This window comes from Clarias gariepinus, chromosome 13, assembly GCF_024256425.1.
Source record: "Clarias gariepinus isolate MV-2021 ecotype Netherlands chromosome 13, CGAR_prim_01v2, whole genome shotgun sequence".
NCBI classification, from domain to species: domain Eukaryota; kingdom Metazoa; phylum Chordata; class Actinopteri; order Siluriformes; family Clariidae; genus Clarias; species Clarias gariepinus.
In genome coordinates this window covers 5,359,742-5,387,615 of record NC_071112.1, presented here as the reverse complement: position 1 = coordinate 5,387,615, position 27,874 = coordinate 5,359,742, and the positions used below count along the sequence as shown (strand labels likewise).

The 27,874-nt window shown below is 37.6% G+C and overlaps 1 protein-coding gene across 2 annotated transcripts; it reads right to left on the bottom strand.

Annotated features, from left to right (window-relative positions):
• Nucleotides 1–718: 718 nt before the first annotated feature.
• On the bottom strand, nt 719–25,534 carry xpo1b (exportin 1 (CRM1 homolog, yeast) b). 2 transcript variants are annotated; one of them, XM_053509743.1, is made up of 25 exons: nt 25,472–25,534; nt 20,169–20,300; nt 19,680–19,781; nt 17,068–17,140; nt 14,756–14,817; nt 14,617–14,661; nt 13,831–14,012; nt 13,500–13,548; nt 13,286–13,405; nt 12,729–12,857; nt 12,474–12,632; nt 11,748–11,945; nt 11,460–11,598; nt 11,099–11,280; nt 10,817–10,973; nt 10,242–10,405; nt 9,988–10,122; nt 9,137–9,320; nt 8,827–8,933; nt 8,390–8,584; nt 6,596–6,764; nt 5,761–5,895; nt 4,416–4,575; nt 3,733–3,829; nt 719–2,449 (listed from the first exon to the last, which is right to left on the bottom strand). In XM_053509743.1, exons 1-25 carry the CDS (start codon nt 25,475–25,477, stop codon nt 2,303–2,305), a joined length of 3,228 nt encoding a protein of 1,075 aa, XP_053365718.1. In that variant the 5' UTR covers nt 25,478–25,534; the 3' UTR covers nt 719–2,302. The 2 variants fall into 2 exon arrangements, with proteins under 2 accessions (XP_053365718.1, XP_053365719.1); XM_053509744.1 differs by lacking the exon at nt 25,472–25,534 and adding an exon at nt 22,848–23,272.
• Nucleotides 25,535–27,874: the final 2,340 nt, after the last annotated feature.

Sequence of the window (27,874 nt, the reverse complement as noted above, 5' to 3'; positions counted from 1 at the left end):
GAGAATCCCGGGCGCCATTTTGTCTCGGACATGTTTTCCACTGCATTGGACTGTAACCCCCTTTGTTGAGGATTTTAGGATGTTGTTGGGGAAATAAGAATTATTTACCATCAGGACAGCTATTTTCTATCAATATGCTTATCATGTCGATTAATTTCTCCTGCACCCCCACACATACAATATAACAGACTTTAGACATTTTATACAATCACTTACACACTGAAAATATTGTATATAATTGTGAATATTATCTGATGCATTGCAGTGTCTATTTGTTTTTGTTGCACAATACATGTGAGCTACATCAGTGATTGAACCGAAAGTAGAACCGCAATCCGTTTGTATCTGTGGAAATTCATAAGGCGAATGTTTGTAAGTCAGGGACTACCTTCTGTTTACTACTTACTGAATTTAAGATAAAGTGTTTTTTTTTTTGTTTTTTTTTAACACTTCCCTTAAAAGCAACTCAGCACCATTATAAACAAAAGCAAGTCAAGGAAACATGGTTATAAAATTCTTTTGACTTTAATCAACTCAGAAAAAAAAAAAGGTTTCACATCAAACATAACACTTAGAGAAGGGGATGTCACCACTACTGACTGATTCAGAATATTTTTTCCTACTCAGAATGTCAGCATTTTTATTTATACTGAAGTTTAAAAATAGTGAAAACAAAACAAACAAAAAAAAAACCAACGAAATAAAAAGAAATGTAAACTGTTTTCTTATCTCTTTATTTGCTCGACGTAGTGACTTAAAGCACTACAGCACGGTAAACAAAGTAAATTAGTACAAAACAAAACAAAAAAAATACAAACCTCCATAACCGTCTCTGAATGAGTTAACATGAGAGCAGGTATAAAGACGCAGCCTACAATAAACCCATAAATATTTCAACCACTTTTGTTTATTTTTTTTTTCTAAACTTCGATTTAATGAAAGCTCGCAAAAGGAGCCACCATCCTCATTGAGGAAAACGAAAAAAACCTGATGTCGGCTAAGCGACAGCACATCCACACACAACTGCACGCGCACAATCGCACTCACACACAGAATCAAAAAAAAAAAAAAAAAAAACCTAATAGGAAGAAACATCCAAGTGTTCCCATGGTAATAAAGCTGCTATTCGATAGTGATGATGCATCCATTATAATATAAAGCCACTGGACAGCAAGAATGCTAACCAGATCTTGACAGAAAGCTAGTGCCGCCGGGATGGAGCAGCGTCCGACAGACCTTCATCACTTTGTTTTCGGATTCACTTACAAACTTTGACATTCTTCTGCAGGTAACGCAGATCCTCACAGCTTGTTTCTTTTTTTTTTTTTTTTTTACTTAAACACACATGCAAAAGAGTGATGAGGAATCTTATGTAGTAGGAAGTTGGGACAGGTGAGCCGAGCTCATTTTGGACTCGATCAGTAACCGTTTAATTTAACCTTTGGGCCCGAGTTGGACTTTACAGGACGGGGTCACAAATCATATTTAAACAGTCAAATAAATGTAATAGTTTTTTTTCCCCTATGGTCAATTGACCAAACTGTAGGTTTCGGTTTACATTTAACTGTTATTATTAAGGAGGCAATCAGTTTGACTGAAAGAAAAACATTTTCTAACTGTATTATAGTAAGAGCTTTACATACTCTTAGTATGTTTTATCAAATTTCTCTGCAACACCGTCATTTTAGCATATGAAGCAAAGATCTAATCTCCTAAGCGGCCAAAATATAAGATTCCTCATCTCGCTGCTTTAGCACGTGGCTTACTGCAAGACAAAAACAAACCAAAAAAAAAAAACCTGCACTCCCAGTTTAATATATAAACTAATACATGATGTGTAAGCAGAGAAGAGAGAGAGAGAGAGAGAGAAAGAGAGAGCGCAAGTTAAAAAGTGTAGCTTTGATAGAAAACTCCATGCAGCGTTGAGGTTAACTGACCAAACAAACTTGAGTTAATTATGTAGAGGTATTACACACAACAAAAAGAAAAAAAAGAAAAAGAAGAAAAAAAAAAAAAAAGTGTCCATATAAAACGCAGGTTATGTAAAAAGGGCCACTGGGTGACTGGATCATTTTACAGATTGGCATTGATTTGGTCAAAAGACAGCCAAGTGCAGATATCGCCTCCGTAGAGAAAAAACACACTCTCAGACGCGATCAACTCTCACTCACACACACTCTCTCTCGTACACACACACACACACAACCTGGACACTCGTCTTTAACGATGTGTTTAAACGCATTAATGCGCCAGCACGATGCGCGTTTGTGTACATACACACAGTGCTAGTGTGTGTGTGTGTTCAATCACACATCTCCTCAGGGATCTCGTGAGGGTTGAGGATTCCAGGGACGGACATCTGCAGCTTGTGCTTCTCCTCCTGGGCCTGGCGCAAAGATGCCTCGCGTTCCTCAAGAAACAAATCTGTAGTGTCCTCACCTGCAAACTCCTGGAGGAGAGAATGGTATAGTTAGTGCAAAAAGCTTTAAATAACATCTGTATAAAATCTCTCAAGTAAACATGGTATTAAAATATCTACATAAATGAACTGTATATTAACTGTGAAAAAGCATCCATCTGCTTAATAGCCGGGATTTGACTCTATGGCGTCATAAAAATTTTGCACACAATTACAAAATTGTCAAAATCTAAAAATAAATAAATAAATAAAAAAACTAAAATTGAATGATCCTCAGACATAGCTCCTTACACATGCACATAAATTAGAAAGTCATTAATCCTAAATAAATAAAACCTCTGATGGTGTTTAAAACCAGGCTGTCAGAGGTTTACTGGCTCATGCCATATAACTCTTAAGAGTAGCATTTCTGAAATGCAGAATAGACATTCACGAGAAAAACAAACATGCAATAAATGCCTCAATAACACCGTTGGCAATGTACTACACTTTCCCTGATTGAATTCTCGCAGGTACTTTTTACCCATGTCTTTTTTCCCCTCTTATCAAGGAAACTTTAATACATTCCTACTGTTAATTTTTATTTATTTATTTTTTAATTACAAGACCCAAAACTAAAAACCAAACCATATGTTGGCTTTTAAGTAGGAAATAACTCAGTAAAGGACCTTCTGTACAGGTTTGTTTGCCAGTTAATAGAATAGCATAATTAAAATTTTAACTGTAAAAAAAAGTTTATCATCTGTAATTATGAATAATTGTTAGTTCTGAGATCATGTTTTTTTAACATGACATTAACTTTGGAAACATCTTGCATTTATTAAACTTTTTGGAAAGGAAAATAAACCCTTAACCTTAATATTGGCTTTTCTTTAACTGTAAAACAACAACAACAAAAATAAAACAGTAGTGATGCTTTGCAATCTAATAATTTCAATTTCAATCCCACTGCCCGGAGCACGTTCCCAAGTCTGATTTGTTCTCGAGTCCGACAAAATTAGTTTTATACAGGTGGTCCTTGACTTACAAACAAACTTTCTGCTATATAAAAAATATCCCTTTATACACAAAAAATATTGTATATAATTGTAAAACTTGGTATCTGGTGCACTGTAGTGTCTATTTTTTGTATATGTGAGCTACGTCCGCGTATTGTTCCAGCAGTCCGTTCGTATCTGAGGAAATTCTTTGAAAAAATTAATTGAAAAAAAAAAAATTCATAACTTGAATGTCGGGGAAACCAGACGCAGATTTGAAGTATGGCAGAACAAGTCAAATTACCAACACCAGATATATTCTGTGATGCTACTCACCTTAATCTGTACCAGGAAGTCTCTTAAATGCTCTTTAAATGCAGGGATGTCCTGGTTTAGACTGAATAACCCCGTCACAAACACCTTTACCTGTGCACTAAATACACCATAAAACAACAGTCAGAATTTAAGCAAAAAACAGAAACCAAACCAAAATAGAGGCACATCGTATCTTCTAACCGCAACTGATGGCACTACTATAAGCGCAAGTAGCATTACAGAAGTATTCACCTAACAATTATCACCAGCATGTTTAATTTATTAAGAGTTGTTATTTTGTGGCTAAATATTAAAATGTTTTTTTTTCATGCAAATCATGCATTATAAAGTGTAGAATGAAAAAATCTTTTTAAAAAAGGACGTAAATGTTACACAATGTCACCATTTTGCGTTACATGTTTTTTGTCCTAAGAATGTATAATCAAACAGTTTTGAGAAGTAATATCCAGTAAATACTTTTAATAATTCCAATATTAGCCTAATGAGCATTTAAAAACTATTTATTTTGTTTGGGGTCCCATAAGACTAACTACAAGGCCGTAATTAGTACCGATTAGAATCGACGCCAGTAGGTGCTTTGCTAGCTAGATCTGTTCTTAATTACTCTAGCATTAGCAATGTAATTATACATTACAAAACAATTTAAAAGGTCTAAAAACAGCAAAGTCAAACACAAAACTCACTCCTGCAGATGAGGGAAAGCCGTCTTAAGCAAGTTGGCCACGTACTCCTGAATGAAAGCCTGATTGCTCATAGGGCTCGCAGGGTTCAAGGTCATACTTATCTTACCCTCCTCTACTAAATTAAACATGTAAGCCAGGATGGATGCATGCATCGTGAGACCTGAAGGAAACACACAGATACATCAGTTATCACCCTAAACGTCTTCAGCAGTGTAACAACAGAGCAGGTAGTTTCACAAAAATACTGCATGTGTAGAAGCAATGTATGACGTGAAGCAGAGTGGATTATTTCCATATAACTGCACAATTATGAGAATGTTATTCCATTTACGCCACACCAATTTTGTCAAATATTACAAGTGTAATTTATCTTTAGCAAACACCACAGTGCACATTTTAGCAGTTTACAGTGAAGACCTTAGCTCCTGTTTTCATCACATTATTGCAGCGAAACCTTCATTCCTCCCCAATCATAACCATCATCTTTTCCCCTTCCTCTTTCTTCAGCTCGATCAGATTGTTTTAACTCATTTGCCATTTCCATCTTAAAATACAGTCATTTTTATAGAGAAACCAGAAACTGTAACAGAAAGTCCTCTATCCTGAAGACTCTCCTGCCCTGGAAAAGACTGACCGTTAAGTAAATACCTAAGAGCTGAGACTCCTTCAAATAAATGTGGCATAATAAGACATTAGCAGTGCTTTATGCTTTAAGACATAGAAGCAAAAACATCTACAGTGTGAGCTGTAAGACTTGATCCATGGGCATTTATTCTTGAATGAAATTTGACATTTATATTTTAGTTCAGACTCAAGATGGCTTTAGCTCTAACAATAAATGATGAAGCAGAACCAAAAACTTTGGCCTTATTTCAAATCAGTAGGAGGAAGGTTAAAGGAGGAAATCATCTTGGCATGTAAAATTCAAATTTCTCATACATTAAAAAGTTTTCATCGTCCTCGTATTCAGAATATACACAAGTGCCACAAAGACAAATTCAATTCGAGCATCGGGTATAATTTGAGGAATTTAGGCTTTTAGGCCACAACAAAAAACTTTTTTTTTTTTAACGCTTGTAAAAAAAAGCCTTCGCGGTGATCTTGCGCCCTCTTCCCCAGTGGCAGAAATAAAGAAGAAGGAAAAAAAACAAAAAAAAAAAAACATCTGTGCACGTTCCTTTGTTAGAGTGTGTGTGTGTGTGTGTGTGTGTGTGTGTGTGTGTTATTCATATTTATTCCTCAACCTCCAGCATTAGTAGCAGTGACTCATTGGGTGGGTGTGTGTGCGCATGTGTGTGTGTGTAATGCATCATTATCTTCAGTGAATCTGCACTGTATGACTCACCGGCTGTGTGTGATGTGTCCGTAACTACGGAGAAGATGTGTTGGAGTATGTCGCAGAAGTATGTCTGGTAGAAGCTCTGTGCTGCTGCCTCCTCCTGGGCCACGTTCTGGAGCAACGTGTAGAGAATCTGCAGACCTGCAACCACACACGCGCAGACCAAGAAATTTGTAGAGACTAGAGATGGATGTGAGCTCTGTTACAGGACAAGACACTATTCGAGCAAATAAACCTGACCCCATGAAATTATCCAGAGTGAACAAGTACAATACAGTCAACCCCCAAAATTTATGGGGGTCACATTCCTAGAGCACCGGTAAAATGTGGAGAAAAAAATAAATAAATTTAGAATGTGGTTAAGAAAAAGCCTATTTTTATCATTTAAACACTAAATATGCCCTCAAATACACTTCCAAAGCACTTTAATTTCAAACTCATTTGAACTTAATTAAAAAAATAATAATAATTTTAAAATTAAAGAGGTAAACCCATTTACTGTACAGTACTGTCCTGCTGTGTCTCCCCCAATGTTAGGATATAAAATACCAATGTTGCCCCTATATGTACTGTAATTTATGCAATTTCTTAGGTATGCGTTGTCGTTTTCTTTGGTAAAAGTGCTGTAGTCCAACACAACTGGGAAGAGTTTATTTATTCATTTTTTTTTTTTTTTAGGGAAACTAATAAAACAATTTATTAGTTAGGTTCTAAGGAAAAATCTGCGAACAACTGAGCCTATGAAGTATGAACCGTAACTTTGCAAGGGGGTTAACTGTACTGTACACCTATAGAGAGTCACTGCAAGATCATCTGTGTGTGCACGTGTTTAGTATCTCACCAGTGTCGGCTACGTTTCTCATGGTGTGCTTAAAGGCCCAGATGATGGAGTCCAGTACCAGTTTGAACTGTGCCGGGGGAATTGCGAGGAACGCGGGAAAGCAGTGGGAATTCACCGCCTGCAGCAGGTAGAAGAAATGTGTGCGGTGCTCTGGATACTCCTCAAAATCCTGAAAAATGAATAAATTATTTTATTTATTATTAAATAATTATTAAAATAATTAAAAAAAAACACATAGAACTAGCAGAACGTCAGCAACTCCAAGTGTAGTAGTCTTCTCATTACTTATCCATATATCTGCAGTGCATCTATAGTGTACATCAAACCACAAAAGAAAGCTATTAAAGAAAAAAGCTATTTTAGACACCTGGCCTGGCTTTGACCTTACACTGTGTCCATCAGTTTTAGAATCAAATCTGTTTATATGCAGGAAAGTAATAATTTAGCATTCTTTTAAACAGAATCTAAGGTGGAAACATGAACACAATAATGTACACCATTTATAGCCTAAATTCCAGAAATGTTTTTTTTTTGTAAATAAAATAAAAACTAAATGACTTTCAAATCACACGAGCCAATATTTCATTCACAATAGAACTAGAGAACATAAATGTTTAAACTAAGAAATCTTTACCCTTTTATCCACTTAATAAGCTCATTTTAAATTTTATCCCTGCTACAGGTCTCAAAAAAGTTGGGATAGGCCTGAAAAAGCAAGACTTTTATGAAAAGGTTTAGCTGGTAAACCTTTAGCAACTAATTAAGGTAATTAAAAATCAGGTCTGTAACATGATTAGCTATAAAAAAGGATGTCTTAGAGAGGCAAAGTCTCTCAGAAATAAAAATGTGCAGAGGCTCTTTGATCTGTGAAAGAGTGCATAAAAAGATGGTGGAATACTTTAAAAACAATGTTCCTCAACGTCAAATTGCAAAAGCTTTGCAAATCTCATCATCTATATTCTATTGTGAATGAAATATTGGCTCATGTGATTAGAAATTTTTAGTTTTCATTTTATTCAAAATAAATAAATAAAAAATGTTGCAACATTTCCAGAATTTAGGATGTAGTACTGGAGCAAATGCAATTAAGATGTCTGGAAGTACATAGTCTCTAATTTAGCTACATGCCAAAAAACAAAGAAACAAACAAAAAAAAAAACACCCAAATCAACTGCTTGGCTTAGTAACACTACTCACACAAAAACAACTTCATAAAATATGCAGAAAAATTTGAATGCAAGAAAAAAACAAAAACAAAAACCAGAACTATAATATCATCCAAAACAAAAAAACAACAACAACCGCTAACACAATCAAATCGATCAAACTAATTGTTGAGAAAAGATTCCACCATTTTATGGTTATGCACCATTTTATGTAGCTCTGCATTTGATTTATTTGTAAAATAACCAGGAGTGTACCAGGTGGAGAAGCACAGGGGCTAGAAAACATATAAAGTCTGGCAGATTTATGATCGACTCAAACCGGTTTGAGGGAAGTGTAATGACTTTGGCATTAGCCTCATAGCTTCAGAGCAAAACTGTAAACATCAGACACCCATGCAGAAAAACATGTCTTGGCTGATTGACTATTCCTGCATAAGGGAAAAATTGGGTTTGGTTTATTTTGCAAACTATTGCTTCATGTCTTGTAAAGTTTTGTTTGTGCAAGTAGTTTTAAGGGCAATGAAATCTTTTATAACATTTCTCACTGCTGTGCAATGTTTGCATTTTATATAAATAAAATGTCCAATCCCCTGTTACAAAGTATAATCCGATGTAGAATGGGTCTTACTTTGTTGATCATGTTCAGTGTGCATTCAAACACGGCGTCAAAGATCTGTGGAATCTCGTTTGTGATGTGACCGCCCAGTTTGTTCACGATGGTCGCCATGGTGCTGAGCACTTCCGGCTCCCTGGCTGCCGGAACGTTCCGTTGGTAATCTATCAGGACGGCGTCCAGCAAAGGTGGAACAAAGTTCTCCCCGACCTGAGAATACACATACACAGAGGCTTAAAGGATGAGCAAAAGAATGGGGGACAGACTGTGTGTAGATAGATTATCTTAACAGGTTCAGAGTGACTTACACCTGAATTAGGTACAGCTTCATCAGAACGAAGACATGTGACTCAGATGTTAAAGGGGTATTTATCAGTAATGTGCTCATAGGCATGGAATGCATCGAGTGTAAGCTGTTAAGTCTGAATGTGTTTGTGTGTGTGCATACTTACCATCTGTGGGTCATTGGAGCGACTGACCCAGCCTGAGATGAGTTTAAGAGTTTCTCTCTTTACCGTGCGCATGCTCCTGATTAGAGGCTGTTTGGTCACCATCTCACCTGCGGTCACCCATGTACACACAAAAACACTTCACATTTTATATCTAATCATATTGTATTGATCTTGCCAACAAATTTACTGACAAATTTAGTTTTTGTTGTTTCAGTGTTATTTTATTCGTAATATAAAATCATTAAACACTGATCTTAACTTCAAGATTTTCCCTAAAAAAACAACAACAACCTTTCACTCACATACTTACCATTGGTCTGGATAGCTGCAGAGATGTTCTCACTGAGGCACTTGTAGACATTAAGCATATCCAGATAGATGCGTCCTAGCTGAATTACGAATGGGTGACCCACTGCCTTGCATGCCCTTACGTTGGTCTTTAAGATGCTTCCAAGCTGTTTCACAGTCTCTGGGTCCTTCAGGATATCAACATTCTGTGCAAGAACAGTAAAGCGCACAATTAGCACTCTAAGATATATATAATAAATATGAGTGACGGATTCCTTTAATTCAAATATAAATATTCTGTATCCCGGCACTTCCTGCATTACATCCATTATCTGATGCATTTAATCAAGTTGTACTAAGGACTATTCACTTTGATCAGTTTTGGCTGACATATGTGGAAACTGACCAAAATAAAGTACAGCACAATACTGGCCTAATTCTCGCTGATAAAATATGCAGTGCACCTTTATTAAGCAACATATCCCCTTCCTGGCAATTTTAATACTTGAACAACTGCTCACAGTCCATATCCATGAGCTTAACAATTGGACTCCCACTCCCATGCGATGGGGTTAGGTCTCAATAAACTGTATAACAGACAGAGATGTGTATGTGGAGATGTGGCTCGCTACTTCCACCTAGCACCAAGAGAGGGCGTTACACCTAATATCACTACTTAGGAAAAGGTCTAAATTACACATTTTAAGAGAATTTTCCACAGAATGAATATTGCTTTTAAAAACAACAAACCAACCAGTTCAAACAACCTTAGCGGGGGCCATCTTTATTCTTAAAATTACTATGAGTCTGCAGTCTAAAATGCTACCGGATGAGTGTTTTGAATATCTGACGGCAGACACTGAAATGTCTTACCTTAGTGGCTTGTTGGATGATGCTGTCCCACACCTGGTTTGGTAGCAGCATGTACTTCTCTATCAGATGCTCTTGTACAGCCTGATCCGTCTGAGCGCCAATCATGTAACCCACTGCTTCATAAAACGTATGCACCTACAGGGACAGGACGCGTGATAAAGCAAAAAGAGAAGAAAAAAAATCTATAGATTAGAAAGAACACAGACTGTAACAAGACTTTAATCACACAGATGAGTGCTTGAGCTGAATCAGACCTGCTGTGGCTGCAAATCACAGATAATGGTGTTGATATTGTTGAGTATCTCATCAATGAAGGGCATGACTTCGCCAACCTGCACCTGCACAAAATGCCTCCTGCACTTCTGTGCAATTTTAATGAACGTGTCACACGCCATGTCCTGCACACCGTCATGGGTTTCTAAAAGACAGAAAAAATAAAATGTTTAAATTATATTACACAAAGACTAGTAGGATCAGATTTTTTTTTTTTTTTAAATCATACTATTATTTTTTTAAATTAATATCAATGCACATAGCACTTACATAATCCCATATGTATATTTATATACATATATATTTATATATATAACTTTTAACTATATATTCGGTTAAATTTTCGAATTACATTTTCTGTTTATAGGAATAAAATTTATACTTTGACGCATGATCTCCAATCATTTGAGCATATTTTTGGTGTAGAAGTCACATTAACTGGCCTTGTATCTAATGTGAATTATGTTTCTTTAGAGGTGACCTAAACTTTTAACAATATACACGTACAAAGCAAAACATTTAAATCTGTGCCTCAAACTCAGGCTGCGTAACATACCATGCATGAACTCAAACAGTTTGTTAACAACAGTCTTGAGGAACTTCCAATGTGCGCGCAGGAATCGTGGGTACTGGCCTACGATGTACATAATATTTGAGGCAATGATGGCTTTATTATCCTTTCCTCGCTTCTGCTCGCACAACCCCAGCAAGTCCTAATACACACACACAAACTCATTTTATATTTATACCAACGCTGACAAGAAAAAGAAAGCATCAGCAAAACACAATGATTTGGGAGGCAACATTGAAAAATTAATGAACCGTTATAAATAAGCACCTTGATGACAGTGACAAGGAATCGCTTCTCGTCCTCCTCGTGCATGGCTCCGCTGATGGAGCCGATGGCCCAGCACAGTGTGTTCAGGTTTTTCCAGGACCACTCTGTCCCGTTCACCTGGTTATGAAGTTTTTCTGTCATGATCCGCTCTGTGTCTGCGTAGTCCAAATGGGTCAAATACACTACACAAGGAAAGAAAGAACAAATAAAAGGAAAAAAAATTAAGACAGAGATCTTTTAACAATGACTAAAGGAAAAAAAAAAAAAGTGTCTTCATCCATTGTAGCGTTAGCATAGATACATTATAACTGGTTATATTAAATGTACAAAGTGTGTACAAAAGGTGTGTGTGTGTCCTTACCAAGCGTCTCTCTCATGTTCTTGTACAGGTTGATAGAGTCTGTGTCCTTCATAAACTCTCGCACTACCTCACCCTGGTCGTTTTCCACCACCAGCACCTCCTCCGGCTTTGCCATGCGGCTCACCATCAGCAGACGCACCTGAACACACAAACACACCAACTTTCAATACGGCAAACTTTGTGCATGTGCGTGCGACTTTGAGTCAGCTACAAACGTACAGTGTGTGCGTGTGTGTGTATTAGTAGTAATGTTCAGTTGCCCAGCAGTGTGAGAGAATGACCCTTTACCTTGGAGAGTACAGGTAGATAGAGCTGCCTGCGTGGTGGAACATCAAAGTGCTGGCTGCCAGAGAGCAGTGGGGAAGTGGAGGTGCTGAATGGACTCTCTCTGTACAGCTCGGCTGCCAGGTGGTTCCAGTACTCCAGACAAATCTTAAAGATCTCGGTCTCCTCCACCTCGGACACCAGCAGCATGTAGTGCAGAGCCTTGAGATCACATGCAAATATTTAAATCAAAAAGACATTCATTCTGTTCATTTATTTCCATGTAATATAATCTCTGTGCTTGGACTAGAAGCATACACTGCCAGACAAGAGTGTGTTACAGTGCAATTCGTTTAATACTAACGCTGTGTTTTAAAAAGACTTTAACCTCATTGCTCTATTATGTAAGAAGCCTAAAGTAAAATAAACCTAAAATCCTGAATTATATTCTTAAGCCTTCTGAATTCTTTTTTATATGAACTTTGACTAATCATGAGACGGTGTTTGGCAGCCAACACATTAAATCAGTGTGAACACACACTAATCGAGTCAAGGGTTTCTCTGATGATTACTGTAATATTAACATTTCAACTACCTGTCTTAAGGGCATTGTACTGGATTACTCCACACAAACAAAAGCGCTTTTATTTTCATTATTATAAACTGAGCATTAGGGTAAAAGGGATGCTCCCCAACTTTACTGTGCACATGGAAACCTTGGGATCTGAGGCATGGGTGTGGTGTTCGTACCTCCATAAGGGTCTCGCGCAGGTTGAGCCTTTTCTCTATGAGCTGGCCGTGCTCTTTGAGGAAGGTGCAGAGAAACAGGCTGAGGTTCTGAATGAAGTTCTGCTCGTCATCCTTCCCGTTGGCGTAGGCCAGACGGATGTTCGTGTTCAGAGGCAGCATCTACGAAGCAAACCCAGAGAGACCGGGTATGTCAAAAAGATTTGTTTTTGGTTGCTTTGTGGAGTGCGTGGCAATTGGTCGTATGCGGGGGGTTACCTGTTTGAGCTGCATCATGGTGAGCGTGAACAGTGTGACAAATTGCTCCTCATACTGGCTCACACTCACACCGGCGATCTCAGTCAGACACTTGAGTGTCACATTCCGAAACATTGGAACGTTGAGGAACTTGTGAGAGATCAAGAAAGAGAGAGAGCGAGAGAGAGAGAGGAAAGTAGAACAAAACGGTGATTTATAAAACTAAAACAATATATAATACCCAGCCTGTGTATACTCAATTCAACACATTTTTCTCTTTTTTAATTTCTTGAAACAATTTTATGAGTCCCTGAATAGCTTCTGCAACTGTAACCTGCCTTACACGTACTCCTATTTGACGCAGATTAAGTCTACAAACACTGCAAAACTCAGATGTACAAGCTAAACTACAGCTACAGAAGTACCAGTGTAAATAAACACAACCACAACAACAACATCACTTATACCTCTAGGAGTAAATCTAAATCACACTATGGGCGTGAACTATGTGACGGTACATCCCAGTGTAAAGTGCTGAGAAAACAGCTATCTGCCTCTGATAGGGGTACAGCTCTCACCTTGTACACGAGAGTGCTGATGAGTTTGGTCTCGAAGATATAGCCCAGTGGGATCCAATTTAAAAAACGAAGCAGTGTTTCCAAGGTGGCGTGCACCAAAGGAGCATTCTGGGAGTTTTCCTAAAGATAGGAAGATGAATTGATAAAGGCTTTGTTTTAACACTCTGAAACAATTTACATACACTTGTGTATGTAAGGACAGGTTGGTGCTCACCATCACGAACTGGCAGAGCTGAAAGATCTGCGAGAACTCATTACACATGCTGGAGAAATAAGGAAGAAAAACAAACAAATAAATAATAAATAAACAAAATTCAGTATTGTAGTTTCAATGATAGTCATTTAATCACCACGCCCTTCACATATTATGCCTCGGCTTTAACGCTCGTAAAATTTTAACCATCACTCAAGTAGCACTTTCTCCAACCTAAGTTAGGTGACTTATATTACAAAAAAACTTCCTAGAACAGTGTGCACAGTACACAATTTTCCCCTCTTAGCTCCATCGCCCGTTAGCTAATTTATTGCAATTGCTGCAGTCTCACCTGTCCTTGAGATGCTTGGCTTTAACCTGGGTCATCTGTCCACTGGAGAAATCGAACACCTCTTCACTGAGCAGCTTCAGGATGATCATGTTGTTCTGGCAGAGGCTCTCGCTGGTACGGCTTGCTCCTACAATGTCGCTGATAAACGTGGGCCAGTGCTTAGGCCACTCCTGCTTTAAGATCTATCAAACAGCAACAGAACCCAAATGTGTGTAATAAACAGAGGGTGAAAAAAAAGGCACAAAATTATAATTTTTTCACACACCTAAATAGTAGTGCGTAGGATGACAGGTGACTATTTACAAAACACGCCTTTCTGTTCACACTGCCTGTGTGGGACAACAGACGCAATGCAAAATCACTCATCATCTGATCATTATTAATTTTAATGTTTTGGAATATTTGAGGTGATAGAATGGTGTTGTTCCTTTATTCCACACATTAACAGGCAGTGCAGTAGAAGCAAATAATTTGTGAAGTTAATTCAGAACAATAAATAATAATAATAATAATAATAATAATAAATTAATTAAATAATTCCCATCCCTAAAGTCCACTACCTTCAAGAGGTACAGTCATCAGTACGTATTTGTGTACAACAGCAAACCTCCATCAACGACAACTGGCGTTTGTATTAAGTGCAGTAATTGGGGGAAGGACACTATAAACATAATTTTTTTGTTTTTAATTTGTTTTAAACATCTGCCAAAAACTACCACATCTAAAACTTTAAAGACATCAAACATTACAATCAAACAAAAAGATCAACTTTCTAGTACATCTTACCTGAACTAAAATCATGTTAAGTTTTCCAATGTACACCTTCTCCTTCTGCAACGAAAAACAAAACATCACACATCACACTGACTGTCAAATAACAGTAAAGCTTTGAGCTTGAGTAAATTTAGATACCACACGTACATACCTCCACACTTGCTGCATCAGAAGACGTCTTGATAATGAGGCCCACAACGTATTTTTTAATTCCTGAAGTCAAACAGAGGTGGTGGAAGAAAAAGAATTAGGTCTGAAGAGTAGCAATTTACCAAGAGAACACTGTTATATTGCCATGAAGCAAAATTATGCCGGACAGCTCTTTCATTAACCAGCTCATGGCCTTAAAACCTGACCCTAACACTGGCAATGGGTGCTGAATTGAGTATTTTAGGACTAACTAGAGTCTGAGTCAACCTCAGTCTGGGAACACAGTAGTGAGCTATAGAAAGCAATTGGATTATAATGTGTCATTCAACAGTACAGCAGTGTTTACATGCGCTCAATCACTACAGCTTTGAACCAGTTAAACATTAATGAATTTCTGCAGGAAAAAAAAAAGTACAAGGTCTCTACAGACTATAGTGTAGACCTTTCTTCAGCCTACATTTTCTCACTGATCAACAGGAAGACTTTGTCGGTAACAGTGCAGATTCTGACGTCACTGCGACGCACTAAAAGCATTCGGTCTTAACTGCATCTGTCTTGTTGCTTTTGCAGATGCCAACTAGGTTTCTGCTTTTACCTTACATAATAAACCACATGGGCATGTCACTTTGCATTCCCCATCATACCAATCACTTTGCATTCCCCATCATACCAATCACTTTGCATTAAATGTGTGGTTTTATTTTGCATGATTCAGTTTTAATTACTGAAAGATTGTGCATGGCAACCCTCTGAAGAACCTATGGAAATTAATCTGTTAAATATTCATGTATATATTTAAAGCACAGACTATTACAGTCATCTGCATCTTAAAATATCACTTACGGGCATTTAAAGAGAAACATGCAAACGCAACCAAAAAGGAAAAAAAAGGCACATAAATGAGTGACTTTGGAAGAGCAAAATAAAACTGAAGCAACAAAATGCAGTACATTTGTAAAACAGTAGGGGGAAACACGCAAAGGCATTTCTGCTTCACTTATGAGTAGTTATATGTATATGCTGCTTGCTGCTAAAACATTTAACTTCATTCAACCTTCTTTTTTTTTTTTTACACTGGTACAAGGGAACCCACTTATCACGTTAGAGGTGTCTGAAGATGCCAGTTACACAGCTGTCCTATGGAAGAAACTGGCTCTTAAACTGGCAATACTAAATCTCAGCATTAAAAGCAAACAAAAGAAAATAAACAAACGAATGACTGAAAGAAAGAGAGAGAGAGAGAGAGAGAGAGATTTTAGTTTTAAAAGCGACCACAACTTGGAAACCACATGGCTGCTGCTGCTGCAAACAAATGTGGTTCTCACTAATTAATGCAGCTTGCAAGCCAAATCTGGGGATCTTGGGAAAAAAAAAAAAAAAAAAAAAAAAAAACAGCTCTCCACTTACAGTTGTAGTCTTCATGATTTAACCCTCATCCCTGCTTATTCTGTTAATGATTGATGCTAAAGACTTGTTCTGAGATTCAGTTTTGGAATGGCTGTACATGTACATGGTTGAATGGCATTTTTGATTTCTTAGGATTCTCAAAGGATGTGATCTTGCCAAACTCAGTCAGGTTGGTTGGAACGAGCATGCACACATGCATAAGAAGACCTGTGTGTGTGTGTGTGTGTGTGTGTGTGTGTGTGTGTGTGTGTGTGTAAAGCGGCCACATGCTAATCTCAGGATTTTGTAAATTCTGATAAATTTTACGTCCAATATCAGCAGACGAGACATTAGGAACAAACAACCACAGACCCTGGGCCAGAGAAAGAAGCCAGCATTACACACTCTCTGTAACACAAATGCCAAGGTGCACCAGAATGGTACTTTCATTTCAGTTTTCCCTTGTGCTGTCTGAGCAGCTCCAACTCTTTGGGCCATGACTTCACAAGACCTCAGGGGGTGTGCTGTGGTGTCTTACAGCGGGATGTTAGCAGTGGATGTTTTGGGTACTGTGGGTTGCAGGGTGGTGTCTTCAAGGATAGGGAGCTCATGCATCCATCAGATTTGGAGGATGAAACAGCAACATTGAACTCTCTACCTATTAAGCACCGTATGCAGCAGGCAGTGATGCACTGGGTGGTCCGATACCTTTTACAGCAATGTGTACTACATTAGTCTTTCTGTGGGATCAGTCTGAGGTGAGTTGGCCTTTATGGTTATATAATCGATATTCAATGCTATTCAGTAAACCTAGTGTTGGTGGTGTTAACACTGTGGCTGATCGATTTGAGAAATGTGCAAAAGACCTCAGCAAGTTTGGTATTCTTATTGTTTAAGTTTCCAGGTGAGCTGGGAATAAAAGCTTACCTTCACACTGGTTTCTGGGCAGAATCTTCCATCTTGTTTTTATAACTGTTTCCAGAATCTGCAGAGCATAGTACTGGAATGCCAAAGGGGGAAAAAAAGCAAACATTAAGCACTTCAGCTTTAACTATCCAGTTCTCCACATGAACTACTGTGAACTCTTTTATGACTCAAAACAAACAGAGACAAAAAATCATCACTGCCTGAAAGCATTTTAAAATCTCTTCTTTTTTTTAAAGTATAAAATCAGACTAAGTGTAGCCTTTTATGCAGGTTCAATTCACTTTGTTAATACATAGTTGTGCTGTAAACATTCTAGAGAATCAGGATTTTCTAGATTCTCAAAAGCTTGTACGAGTTTTGCTGTTTCTGCCAGTTTCACACCAGAAAGTGAAAAAACTGAAAGGAAAATAAATCATTATTGGATAACGGCAAGCCGCATCCGAGTATGACCAGGCAGGAAGCCAGAGAACGCACAAAAATTATTTAAAAAAATAATAATCGACGACACTTTAAGTACTCAAATATTAGAAACACGGTGAGAATAAACAGCGAGGATCTTTTTCTTTAAGCGTTTTTACAAAGAACAAACCCTTGAATAAAAGCATCGGCGTCTGCTGTTTTCACCTTCAGCTGGTGTGCACCTCTGGAAACAGCAAAGCAAGCTACAAGTTTGGTTATATTTTTTGCCTACAGTGATATTTTTATTTTACATTACAGAAGAAAAAAAAAAACAGGTGAATTCGTTAGTGATTGTGTTACTGGTAAGGTATCTGTGTCATTTAGGCTGATAGTATTTCAGCTGTATGGATCACTCATTATAAAGTATCAGAAGAAAGATAAAGTGGGCGAAACAAAGAGGGGCAGTAAGGGAAAAAATGGCATGACAAAAGAGGCTTTACAAAGTGAAGGGGTGTGATTAAAGATGAAATCTGGATACATAAACACTCCTGGCTCATTTTTATTGTCAAACATTTGGTCAGATCTCCACCTTTAATTCACATACGAGAGTTTAATTAAAATAAATAAATAAATAAATAAATAACCTCATTGACGTAAGGGAAACAAGGGGGGAAAAGCAAGAAAGTGAAAAGAAAAAATTAAGGAAAAAAGAGAGAGACAGTGAAATGATCACCTTGAAATGATCTCTACAGCTGGAATACCTACTCGCCCTATACCTATATGCATGAATAAAAAAATATTAATAACACCTGCCTAGGACCACTGTAGTTATGAAATCTAAAAAGAGAGGAAGACTGCTGACCCAAGATCAGTTTCTCCTAATGAACATAACTGTACAGGAGAAGGAGGAGCTGCCCCTGGATCAGCATCTTGCTCGTTTTCACACTCAGTTCTCCCTCCTCCAGATGAGAAGAAGCAAATGCAATGAAAACGAATGCAGAGCAGAATTAAGTATAAGGGAATGAAAAGGTAGACCTTGTGGAGGCCTGCCGCCCAAAGCCTAGCTGTGTCAAGGTGCACAGGAAGACACACCCCTTTTCTTCCTATTACAAGCAATCAACATAATGGAACATTGGCATTAATGATCAAATATGAACAAATTCAGATAAGAAAAAAATTTTGTCTTGTTTTTTTTGTGTTTGTTCATTCTTTGTTTAATAAGAAACAGGAAGAAGCCAAATGAACACAGTGCTTTAGCTGATGCACTTAAGATTTTTGAAGTATGATTCTGAAAGGGTACTTGTATGTGAAATTAAATAAGAGAGTTTTCTCTTTTCTTTTTGGGCAGCGTATTATGAAATTATTAATTCTGTTGACAAATCCACTCCAAATATTAGTAATAATGACCAAAAGGTTAAGAGCACACCTACAGCAAGCCCAAAACAAAATGAACAAATAAAGGCAAACTGTCACCGGTAGTTTAAGGAAGTCTGATACACACAATAGGGAAATAAACTCCATCCCAACAACTGCTGAGTAGAACAAAGCTCCAATTAGGATGAGCTAAACAGGAGCGGACAGCTGACTCAGGATTAGCTGGAGTTTACAACCAGCTAAACATGCGCGTGGACATGCTATATTACTGAACTGTGAGATGCAGAAGTTTATATTCGAGTAGCTTTAATAGACTTTCACACGATGAATGAAAGTTCGGAGAGGGTTTACAGGGTGGGGTGGGGTTTATGGGGGTCTTGGGGAGAGAAATTTCTTCTCCTCTGGTATAAAAGTCCAAGACCTATATTGAAGAAAACAAATTCCTTTTAACAAGACAATAATTAGTTTAGGTGGGGCAGGGAAGGTAACTAGGTTCCACAGGTGTTAAAAATAATCTTTATCAACCAGCTCTGTTTAAAAAATATTTAAAGAGCTGCATTTTAAAACAGTTCTAATGGAGTTCCCCTAATATGTGTATCAATTAATGACATCATGTCAGCAGGGAAGTCAGGGCCTGTGTTCGCAAAGCACCTCAGAGTGGAGTAAGAGCGCTGATGTAGGACCTGCTGATTGCTACAATCAGAGAAAATGAAAAAAAAACAACAACTACATATTATATAAAAAAATTATAAAATGCCTAATCAGCACTCCTCCACCAAGATGACTCATGAACATCAGGCTGGTTGACTCTAGCAGGTTGATTGAGAGTGAAGGCTTACTTTGGTATTCATGTTCTGAGAGAATTCCAGGATGGTGTCCACTCGAGTCCACGCATCTGGGTGCTCCTTTAAATGTGTAAGGACCTCCTGGGCCATTCTTTGCTGGAATACAAATAAAAAATAAATAAAACAAACAAAAAAGTCAAAAAAAAAAAACTAATAAGCATCCTGCACTTGACGAGACGCTAAATTCATGATCAGTTTTGCTTGTGTGGGTATGTCATCACTGACGCGTTTATTTGTAGGCGTGCACCATTAACAAATGGTAACAGGATACACTTTACATCCAAGCACACCTGACCATAACACACTTGAGCTTACTAAACATCTTCTAGATTGAGTCCATGTATGCTGTTACAATATGCTTTATTCTTTTTATTATTAACGGCTTTCCACTACTTGGGAGCACATTTTTAACACATGTCTGAGGTTTAAAAAAAAAAAAACCTCCGAAGATGCTACTCCACATAGCAGGGTGTGAATTCTTACCTGCGGTCCCACGCCATGGTACAAGCAGTTAACGACATTATCCAGGAGATTAATGTCCAGTTTCTGGTTGAAGTCCAGCAGCTGTCTGGCTGCGTGGTCGGCTAACATTGTCATAACTGCTGGCATAGAGCTCTGTGGGGACAGGGGAGGGCTGATGAGGCCTTTTTAGGGAAAGTAAATATCCAACAGAGCAAAAGTCATGTGAAATAAGCTTAACAATTCCATCATAAGCAAAGATCAATAGAAATCATAGAGGTAAGATGGGATGCTGGATGTGGAACAGAAGTCTGATAGATAACTTTTACCCTGAAACAAACACATGAATTCATAGCAAATTGTACATAACCCAAAAGCTTTCAGCACATTAATAATTAATTTTAAAAAGCCAACCCAACTTAACACACTTTTTTTTTAAATCCAAACATTGAAAAAAAAAATATTTCAATACTGCTGTAAAGTTTTTTTTGATTTATCGAGTGAAGAATCACATAGGGCAAGAAATTACTTGATAATCCTGAATTTACGACTGCACAATTTAATAAATTTTTACACATATTGTGATTTAAACTGCAATATTTAATTATTAATATGAGGATGTTTGCCAATATTTATTAATCAAATTAAACTTCATATACAAGATAAATATGTTAGTTATTGACAGACTCTAAATAAATTTCTCTATATGCATATAGTACCTGTAATGAATTCTAACCTTCAGCGATTAAATAATTGTACTGGTCCATGTCGCAAATAACAATTATGAGAATAACTATACAGCACTAGATTTTTTTTGGTGTAGAAAGACTATCAAGATTTTAAAAGTTTTCTTTTCCCTCCAATATTAAATAGTCTTCAAACTCCAACTTTAATTGTAAAAAGTTGTATGCATGTTAAATGTGAACGTATAAATGACGTTTTTAGAAAAAAATATTTTATTGTGTACAAAATGTTTACTGTGATTTGCATCATCAAGAATTTTGATATGTTCAAAGACGATGAACTGTAATGATATAGAATTGGTATATTATGTGATTCTTAAAAGACACAATTTTTGGGATACACAATATTGATAAGGCAAAAAAAAAAATTAGCAATTCTGATAATTTTAGGACATGATAAAAATATACATGAAACAATTTAAAGACTAGCATAATAATTGACAAAAAAAAGTCATCAGCTTATCAGGCGTTTGTGAAACAGAAGAAAGTACAGTGACATCACGGTATACATACATCATAGTAGCACTAAACCCTCCAAGAGTCTTACGTTACACTAACATTTGTACTCCGATGTCTAACTTAATTTCATATTAACCAATCTCCTTGTCAGAAACTATGTTATGAGCAACGGCTTGCTGATCTGGTTACAGCTCTCACACATGCGGATATAAAAAGCACCCCATTCTGTTCTAGACATGCGATACGCTTCGTCAATAATTAAAAACAAGACACATTTTTTACAACTGAAACAAAAGTAAGATCCTCAACATTTTCAACTTCTTTCTCTGTTCATGGAAGTCTGGCAGCAGAGGTTTTTGGTGTGTGTCTGACGCCCCAAGGGATCTCTGATCTTTATTTTCTCAATGAGAACACGTGCGAACTGTGTCTTTTGGTCAACGCCTCACTGTTTACATCTGTCACGGACAGGCGTGGCCATGCGACTGAATCTGAAACCTTTCCTCGACATCTCATCAAGTAAGGAATGACGCAATGACCAGGGTTGCCAGTCGGCTGTCAAGCGCACAGAGACTGTTTTAACAAACCAGTTCTGTGTCATTAGACTCATTCAGTTTTTAGAATTCAAACTTTGGCAATAAGGTTTGTTGCAAAGAAATGCACATACTGTCTGAAAATAAGCTTTTCGTCATTGATATGCATCGGAAAATCTTTCCTTATTTGTCAGAAGGTAAAAATCTCCAAAGATTCAGAACATAATGTTATGTTTGCTCATTTAAAAAAAAAAATCCTACTCATCTATGGATACACTTTCATTTATATGGAAAAAGGCCCTTAAACTTAGAAGTATTCCTCTCCTTATACTGCAAAAACATAATAGTACAACCATCATTATTATAAAGCACACTAAAACATGTACCCATTCGTTATTAATATCAACCTTTAAATCATCTTAAAATATTAATGTAGTGTCTGGATTAAAAACGTTCTTCTATGCGATAGTTATATACGTTTTAAAGATTTTATTATTATTATTATTATTATATAAACAAGTCACACTACTCAAACCACTATCAACACTGTAAGCTTGAATAGGAAGTGTTCAATCCTGTACTTCTTTGCTTGGAAACACTGGTCAACCCCTCCCACCCGACACACACACACACACATGGAAAGCAAGCACAAGAAAAAAATCAATCACTCCACCCAAGTATAGACTGACTGGTAGTTTTAGAGCAAAAAATATATAGTGAAAAATGACACTGTTGCTTCAGAGGCAGTTTAACCTAAACATTTAACTTGGTTTAAAATTAGCTACATGGCTAACAAGCAATGCAGGTGACTAAGTCAGCACCTGGATGGATTATCTGGTTTATTTTAAGAACATGCAACCTAGGAGAAATGGCTAAAAAACGACAGAGCATACACACATATAGACACGCATTCAGTTAACTTGTTAAGTTAATTCATTTTCTCAACCCACACTTCACTTCATGTTACCTACCGATAGTCCAAGCCTTTGAAAGAAAGGTCTGCCAGAGTTGCTAAAAAATCCCCCTTATGTCACCTCACCTAGCTCCAGTAAGGTTAGCGCTGGATGAATGAGAAGTACGCTGACTAGCCCTGCCTTCTCCTGGGATGAGTAAACGCTAACAGCGTTATGCTAGCTTCAGCTAGTTTGCTTTCTGATAAGGACCACTGCAGCGCACTTACAATCACGGCAAAGCTTACGGTACCTCCTCAACCCGAGTCATTGTACGACATAAACTTCACCTTGAACAACAAATCGTATCTTTTTTTTTTACTTATTATTTTTTTTTATAGAAGACAGAGAGACTGAAAGAGATAGACAGCGTGTGAGTCTGTGCCTTCTTCTGCTTCTTCTCCTCACAAGCAACAAACTCATAACCGGTTGAAACCGGTTCAGACTGGGAGATTCCATCTCGGTTTAGTTTTCAGCCGTCGGCACCGCGAAAAAGTTTGGATTAACGTCACGCCCTTTGCGCAGCGCCATTGGCTAGATGCACGGCGGTGGACGCGCGCGCTGTCGCCCCATAGGCTTAGGCGGCGGTCAATCAATGTTTAATGAAATGCTCCGCCCTCGTGAGGAGAAAAAGAGCAGGCGGACTGAAGCTGCAGAGCGGAGTGTTAATTAAATTCTAGTATTAAATGCAAAATGTGGTTGTTCTTATTAAGGAGTAATCATTACTTCGATCAGTTACATTTCTGATCAGATTTGTGTTAGAATTTGATGTCGCGGTAAATCCGACGCGCTTAGATTGGCTTAAGAGGTAACTTATATCGACCCGTAGGAATTAAAAACGCATGTGAATGCAGTGTTAGATTTGTTTAGGTGAACTGTACACACGATCAGGGCTATCAATGCCTCTCTAGCGGATGTCAGAGCGTGTACTTGGGGCTGATTGTAAGCTGGTAATTTTCCACTCGCCACCGAGGGGGCGTGGTCGGCTGCTCCACAGACAGGCGCGTGCATGCGCGCGCGCTGGTCACAAGAAAGATTATACGCTTATAAACGCGCACCATGGCGACGAAATAAAACCGCGTCACAACGTTATTCTGCGTTTTTACAGAAATAAAGCGTGTGACTTCTGTGACAAAGACGGAATGACACAACCACGTGATGTTGCTTGTTTGTGTTTTTTTTTCTTTTTTTGTCAAGGCTGTGTGTGTGTGAATTGGCGCGCGCTGCCTCTACCCCCCCACCCCACACTTTAGGTGTCACGTGGTAAGACTCCGCCGCTGCTGCTGCTACGTCACGTGATGGAAAAATACAGGATTTTAGTGTAGGAAGAAAAAAAATCTATAGTGCATCGGCAGAACAAAGGATAAAAAGATAATAATGAAGCCTAAATACTTTGTGATTTTCACGTTTTAAAGTGATTTTGCACATGCAATTCAGTGCACGTGCCACACATGAACAGTAATCATTATCAAAAACTAATAATGCACGTGCAAACTTGCAATTTTAGTGTACTTTACATTGAAAGCATGATGCTTGAGTTGATTGGGTCAGGGTCCTGTTGCATCCCCCTTCTTACAACCAGTTTCCATTTGATTGAGAGCTCCTTATGAGCATGCAATAAAGCTGCGATAACTGATAAGCAAATGAGATTGTAATAGCTTGATCACAGCAATTTGGCCTAATGTTTACCTTTTCAGTAGGAAAAGTCAAGAGCATCTAAAGCAATATGCAGTGCCAGAGGGCACTCAGCTTTCTAAGAACTGAAAAAACTCTTTCTGAGAAAATGGGAATGGGTGTGAATTCTGCAAGTGTCTGGCACAGGGACTGGTTTTTGAAAAAGCTTTAGACCTAGATGTAGTTTGCATTTATGTTTACACACTGTTAAATAAGACTAACATTTAAATTGGCCTATTGTATATTACTGACCTTTATTTTTTTATAGTGACTATACATACTATACAGTATGTACCTGTATAATCTTGAATCTTGACATGTACATTAGGCTATTAGTATATATTATATAACAAGAAAATTGGTTGAGAATGTTCTTTTTTCTTTTTTTTTATTTGTTTTGATTCCACTCAGCGAGATTGTGCAAGAAGTCAAAAGAGCACTGACACAATTGAGCCATGTGTTAGTGCAGAGTGGGGAGAAAACAGTTAGATTTGTGGCTCTTTATAAAGTTTTTTGTGGGTGTTTGGCATGCCGTATTCCTTTCCATGCAGTCATGCAAAGAGCATACGGGGTCAGGGGTTTTGGGGGCTCATGGTGATATGGTACAACTACAATCCCAGAGGAAGATGTATTAAATGCCCTTCTCAAGAAGCACCCATTCCTGTGAAATGTTTGTTGTGTTACGTAATGTGATTAAGAAGAAAATTTGCCAGAAGTGACGGTACTGGTTAATATTTGGTAATGGTTGGTGGTAGGTCTAATGAGAATCTATTTTGATAAATCAATAAATTGCCTCTTGATACCAACAATACATCTACTATTTTATTGCTTTAAAGTTTTTTTTTTAAAAACTGCATGAACATTTCAAATGTACTAAACATAATCACATTAAAAATGTATCCTCAGCTTGTCATCTAATAACCTGTAATTTTGAAACCACACAATTTATTTTAAAAATGAAACAAACTTACATGCATGCTATCATGATAGTTTTGATTCTCTCTCTAGAGTAACTGCTATTTGCACTCCAGCATTGTTGAACAGTGCCAGTAGTGATAGCTGTAATAGATTATCTATGAGAGGAAATGGAAAGTCAAGTCAAAATAGAAACTTAGTCAGAAAGTGAGTCAAGTACAAAAGAGATCTAAGCTTTCATTGGTCATGAAGGGAGAGTCACCTGAGTGTGTAAAGTTGTAAACAAGCAATGGTGCAACACGTGAGTGTGTGATTGTGTGTGTGTGTGCGTGTGTGTGTGCGCGTGCATGCATGGTGTAAGGTAGAGCACCGCATTCAGGATTTGGCCAGCTTAAGCTTGTTCGGGCCGGTCCTGCCTGCCTATTTGCATACATTATCATGCCGTCAGGTCAGTGGGCCGACTTTGGCTTAGCACCCCGTTTTGGCTGAGTGTGTCTGCAAATGCTGGACTCAAAATAAAGGATCTGTTTATAACATTTCTCTGTAAAGTGCAAGAAAAATTAGTGTACTAATATTTAACATTTTATCCTAATTTCCTTACCAAGTATGCCAGGTAATGATTTGTGAACATAAAATAAACATATCCTATTAAAACAATTATCATTATTCACACACAATACATGTGTGAAGTTTTATTTTATTTATTTTTTTGCGAGAGAGACATGTATGGTGTCGGGAGTCTCTATGAAATAAATATATAAAATCAAGCCAATCAAAACTGTTGCTGTGTCTATTTCTGTCAGCATCTATAAATAGTAGTGGCCTATCCCTCTGTAAGGTGAACTTGAAAACAATACAAACAATGAGGAGGAGTCAGTTCTTTAGAGGAGCACTTTAGGAATAAACAGCTCCCTTTAGTGGCTCTCTTTCAGCATGACAGGCATGACTTTTTTTGCTGCTGCAATAATCACATCTCTAATGCATAAAAATAAAAGACTATCTATCTATCTATCTATCTATCTATCTATCTATCTATCTATCCTGTAACAATCTAAATATAAAAGAAATATTTAAAATAATTAAACACATGAATAAAAATGTTAATATTGAGCCATTTAGGTAAAAATATTAAAATGTAAAATTTTTTATATTTTTCTACACAAAACTGCTAAATTTAGAGAGATTAACTTATCATTTTATATTTATTACACCCATAAGGCACAGATTTGTTTATCGCTCAAGAGAGAAGCTTTCGTCCCCAGGCACAATGAACAAAGAGGCAGAGAATGATCCGGATATGACCTCTGACCTCCCTCACCAAGAATGCATCTACTGTCCATGTTTGCGCTCGTGTGTGTACACTGGTCTTTGTCTTACAAGACAAAACAAAACAGAGACACTATTTTTTTCCCTGCCGCAAAAAAGTGTCAATTCATCACGCCTCCCGCAGGCTCATCTTAAAGTTAAAATCTACAAATATTTCTTGTAAATAAACATAAATGAACGTGATGGAGGCATGGATGTAGACTGTCTAGCAGATGAAATATCTAAATAGATTTGCAGGGGTTCTTGGACATTTTGCTCTCTGGACTATTCACAAGTTAGGCTTATTATTCCAAAATGAACAGTAATTTTGTGGTTATATAGAGTTCCTGTTCCTGAACTTTCCCCCAAAAGGCAATAAAGACTGTAGAAGCAATTAGACATTATTTTTAGACTTGGTTGATTAGGAATTTTTAAGGTTCGGATTTAATCTACTTCATTTAAGGGACAAGTCAAATAGTAAGAGCTCAATAATAATTACTTAAAAATGTGGATAGTGATGTATGTATTTTTTAAAAAGATTACAGCCCTGACCTGCTGCAACCTTTTAGACTCCTGGAGCACAGTTTGAGAACTACTACTATACTTAATGTGTTATAATTTAATTTAATGTGGCATTAGTGGCTCAGTGGTAGGTTTCACATCTGTTAAGCTAAAAGCTGGGTTTGATTCCCAGCATCCTTAGTGCCGGTCCCAAAACCGGATAAAACAGCATAGCTGCATCAGGAAAGGCATCTGGTGCAAACCCAGTGCCAAGTTGTGTGTAGATCAGATAGTCCACTGTGGTGACCACTTGATGGTCGCAGCTGAAACAACAACAACAAATCTGGAACAGAGAGCAAGGACAACAAAAGCTGTCCTCACTTAACTGCCCCATCTTCCATAACAGCAATATCCTCAGACCATAAGCAGGCAGTAACTCATTGCCATGAACATGTTGACTCCGAGTCAGGTTTTAAGGGGAAACGGAAACTTTTTTTTATCCGAAGAAGGGGGTGCATAGAGTACATTCTGTGATTCTTGTGCTGAAAATGCTTCAGTGTCCTGTAGTAATGATTTACTTTAACTATTAATCTTAAAAAAGGAAAAAAGTTTGAACGAAATTTAGCCATGAATCATGTGCGAGTCAAAAACAT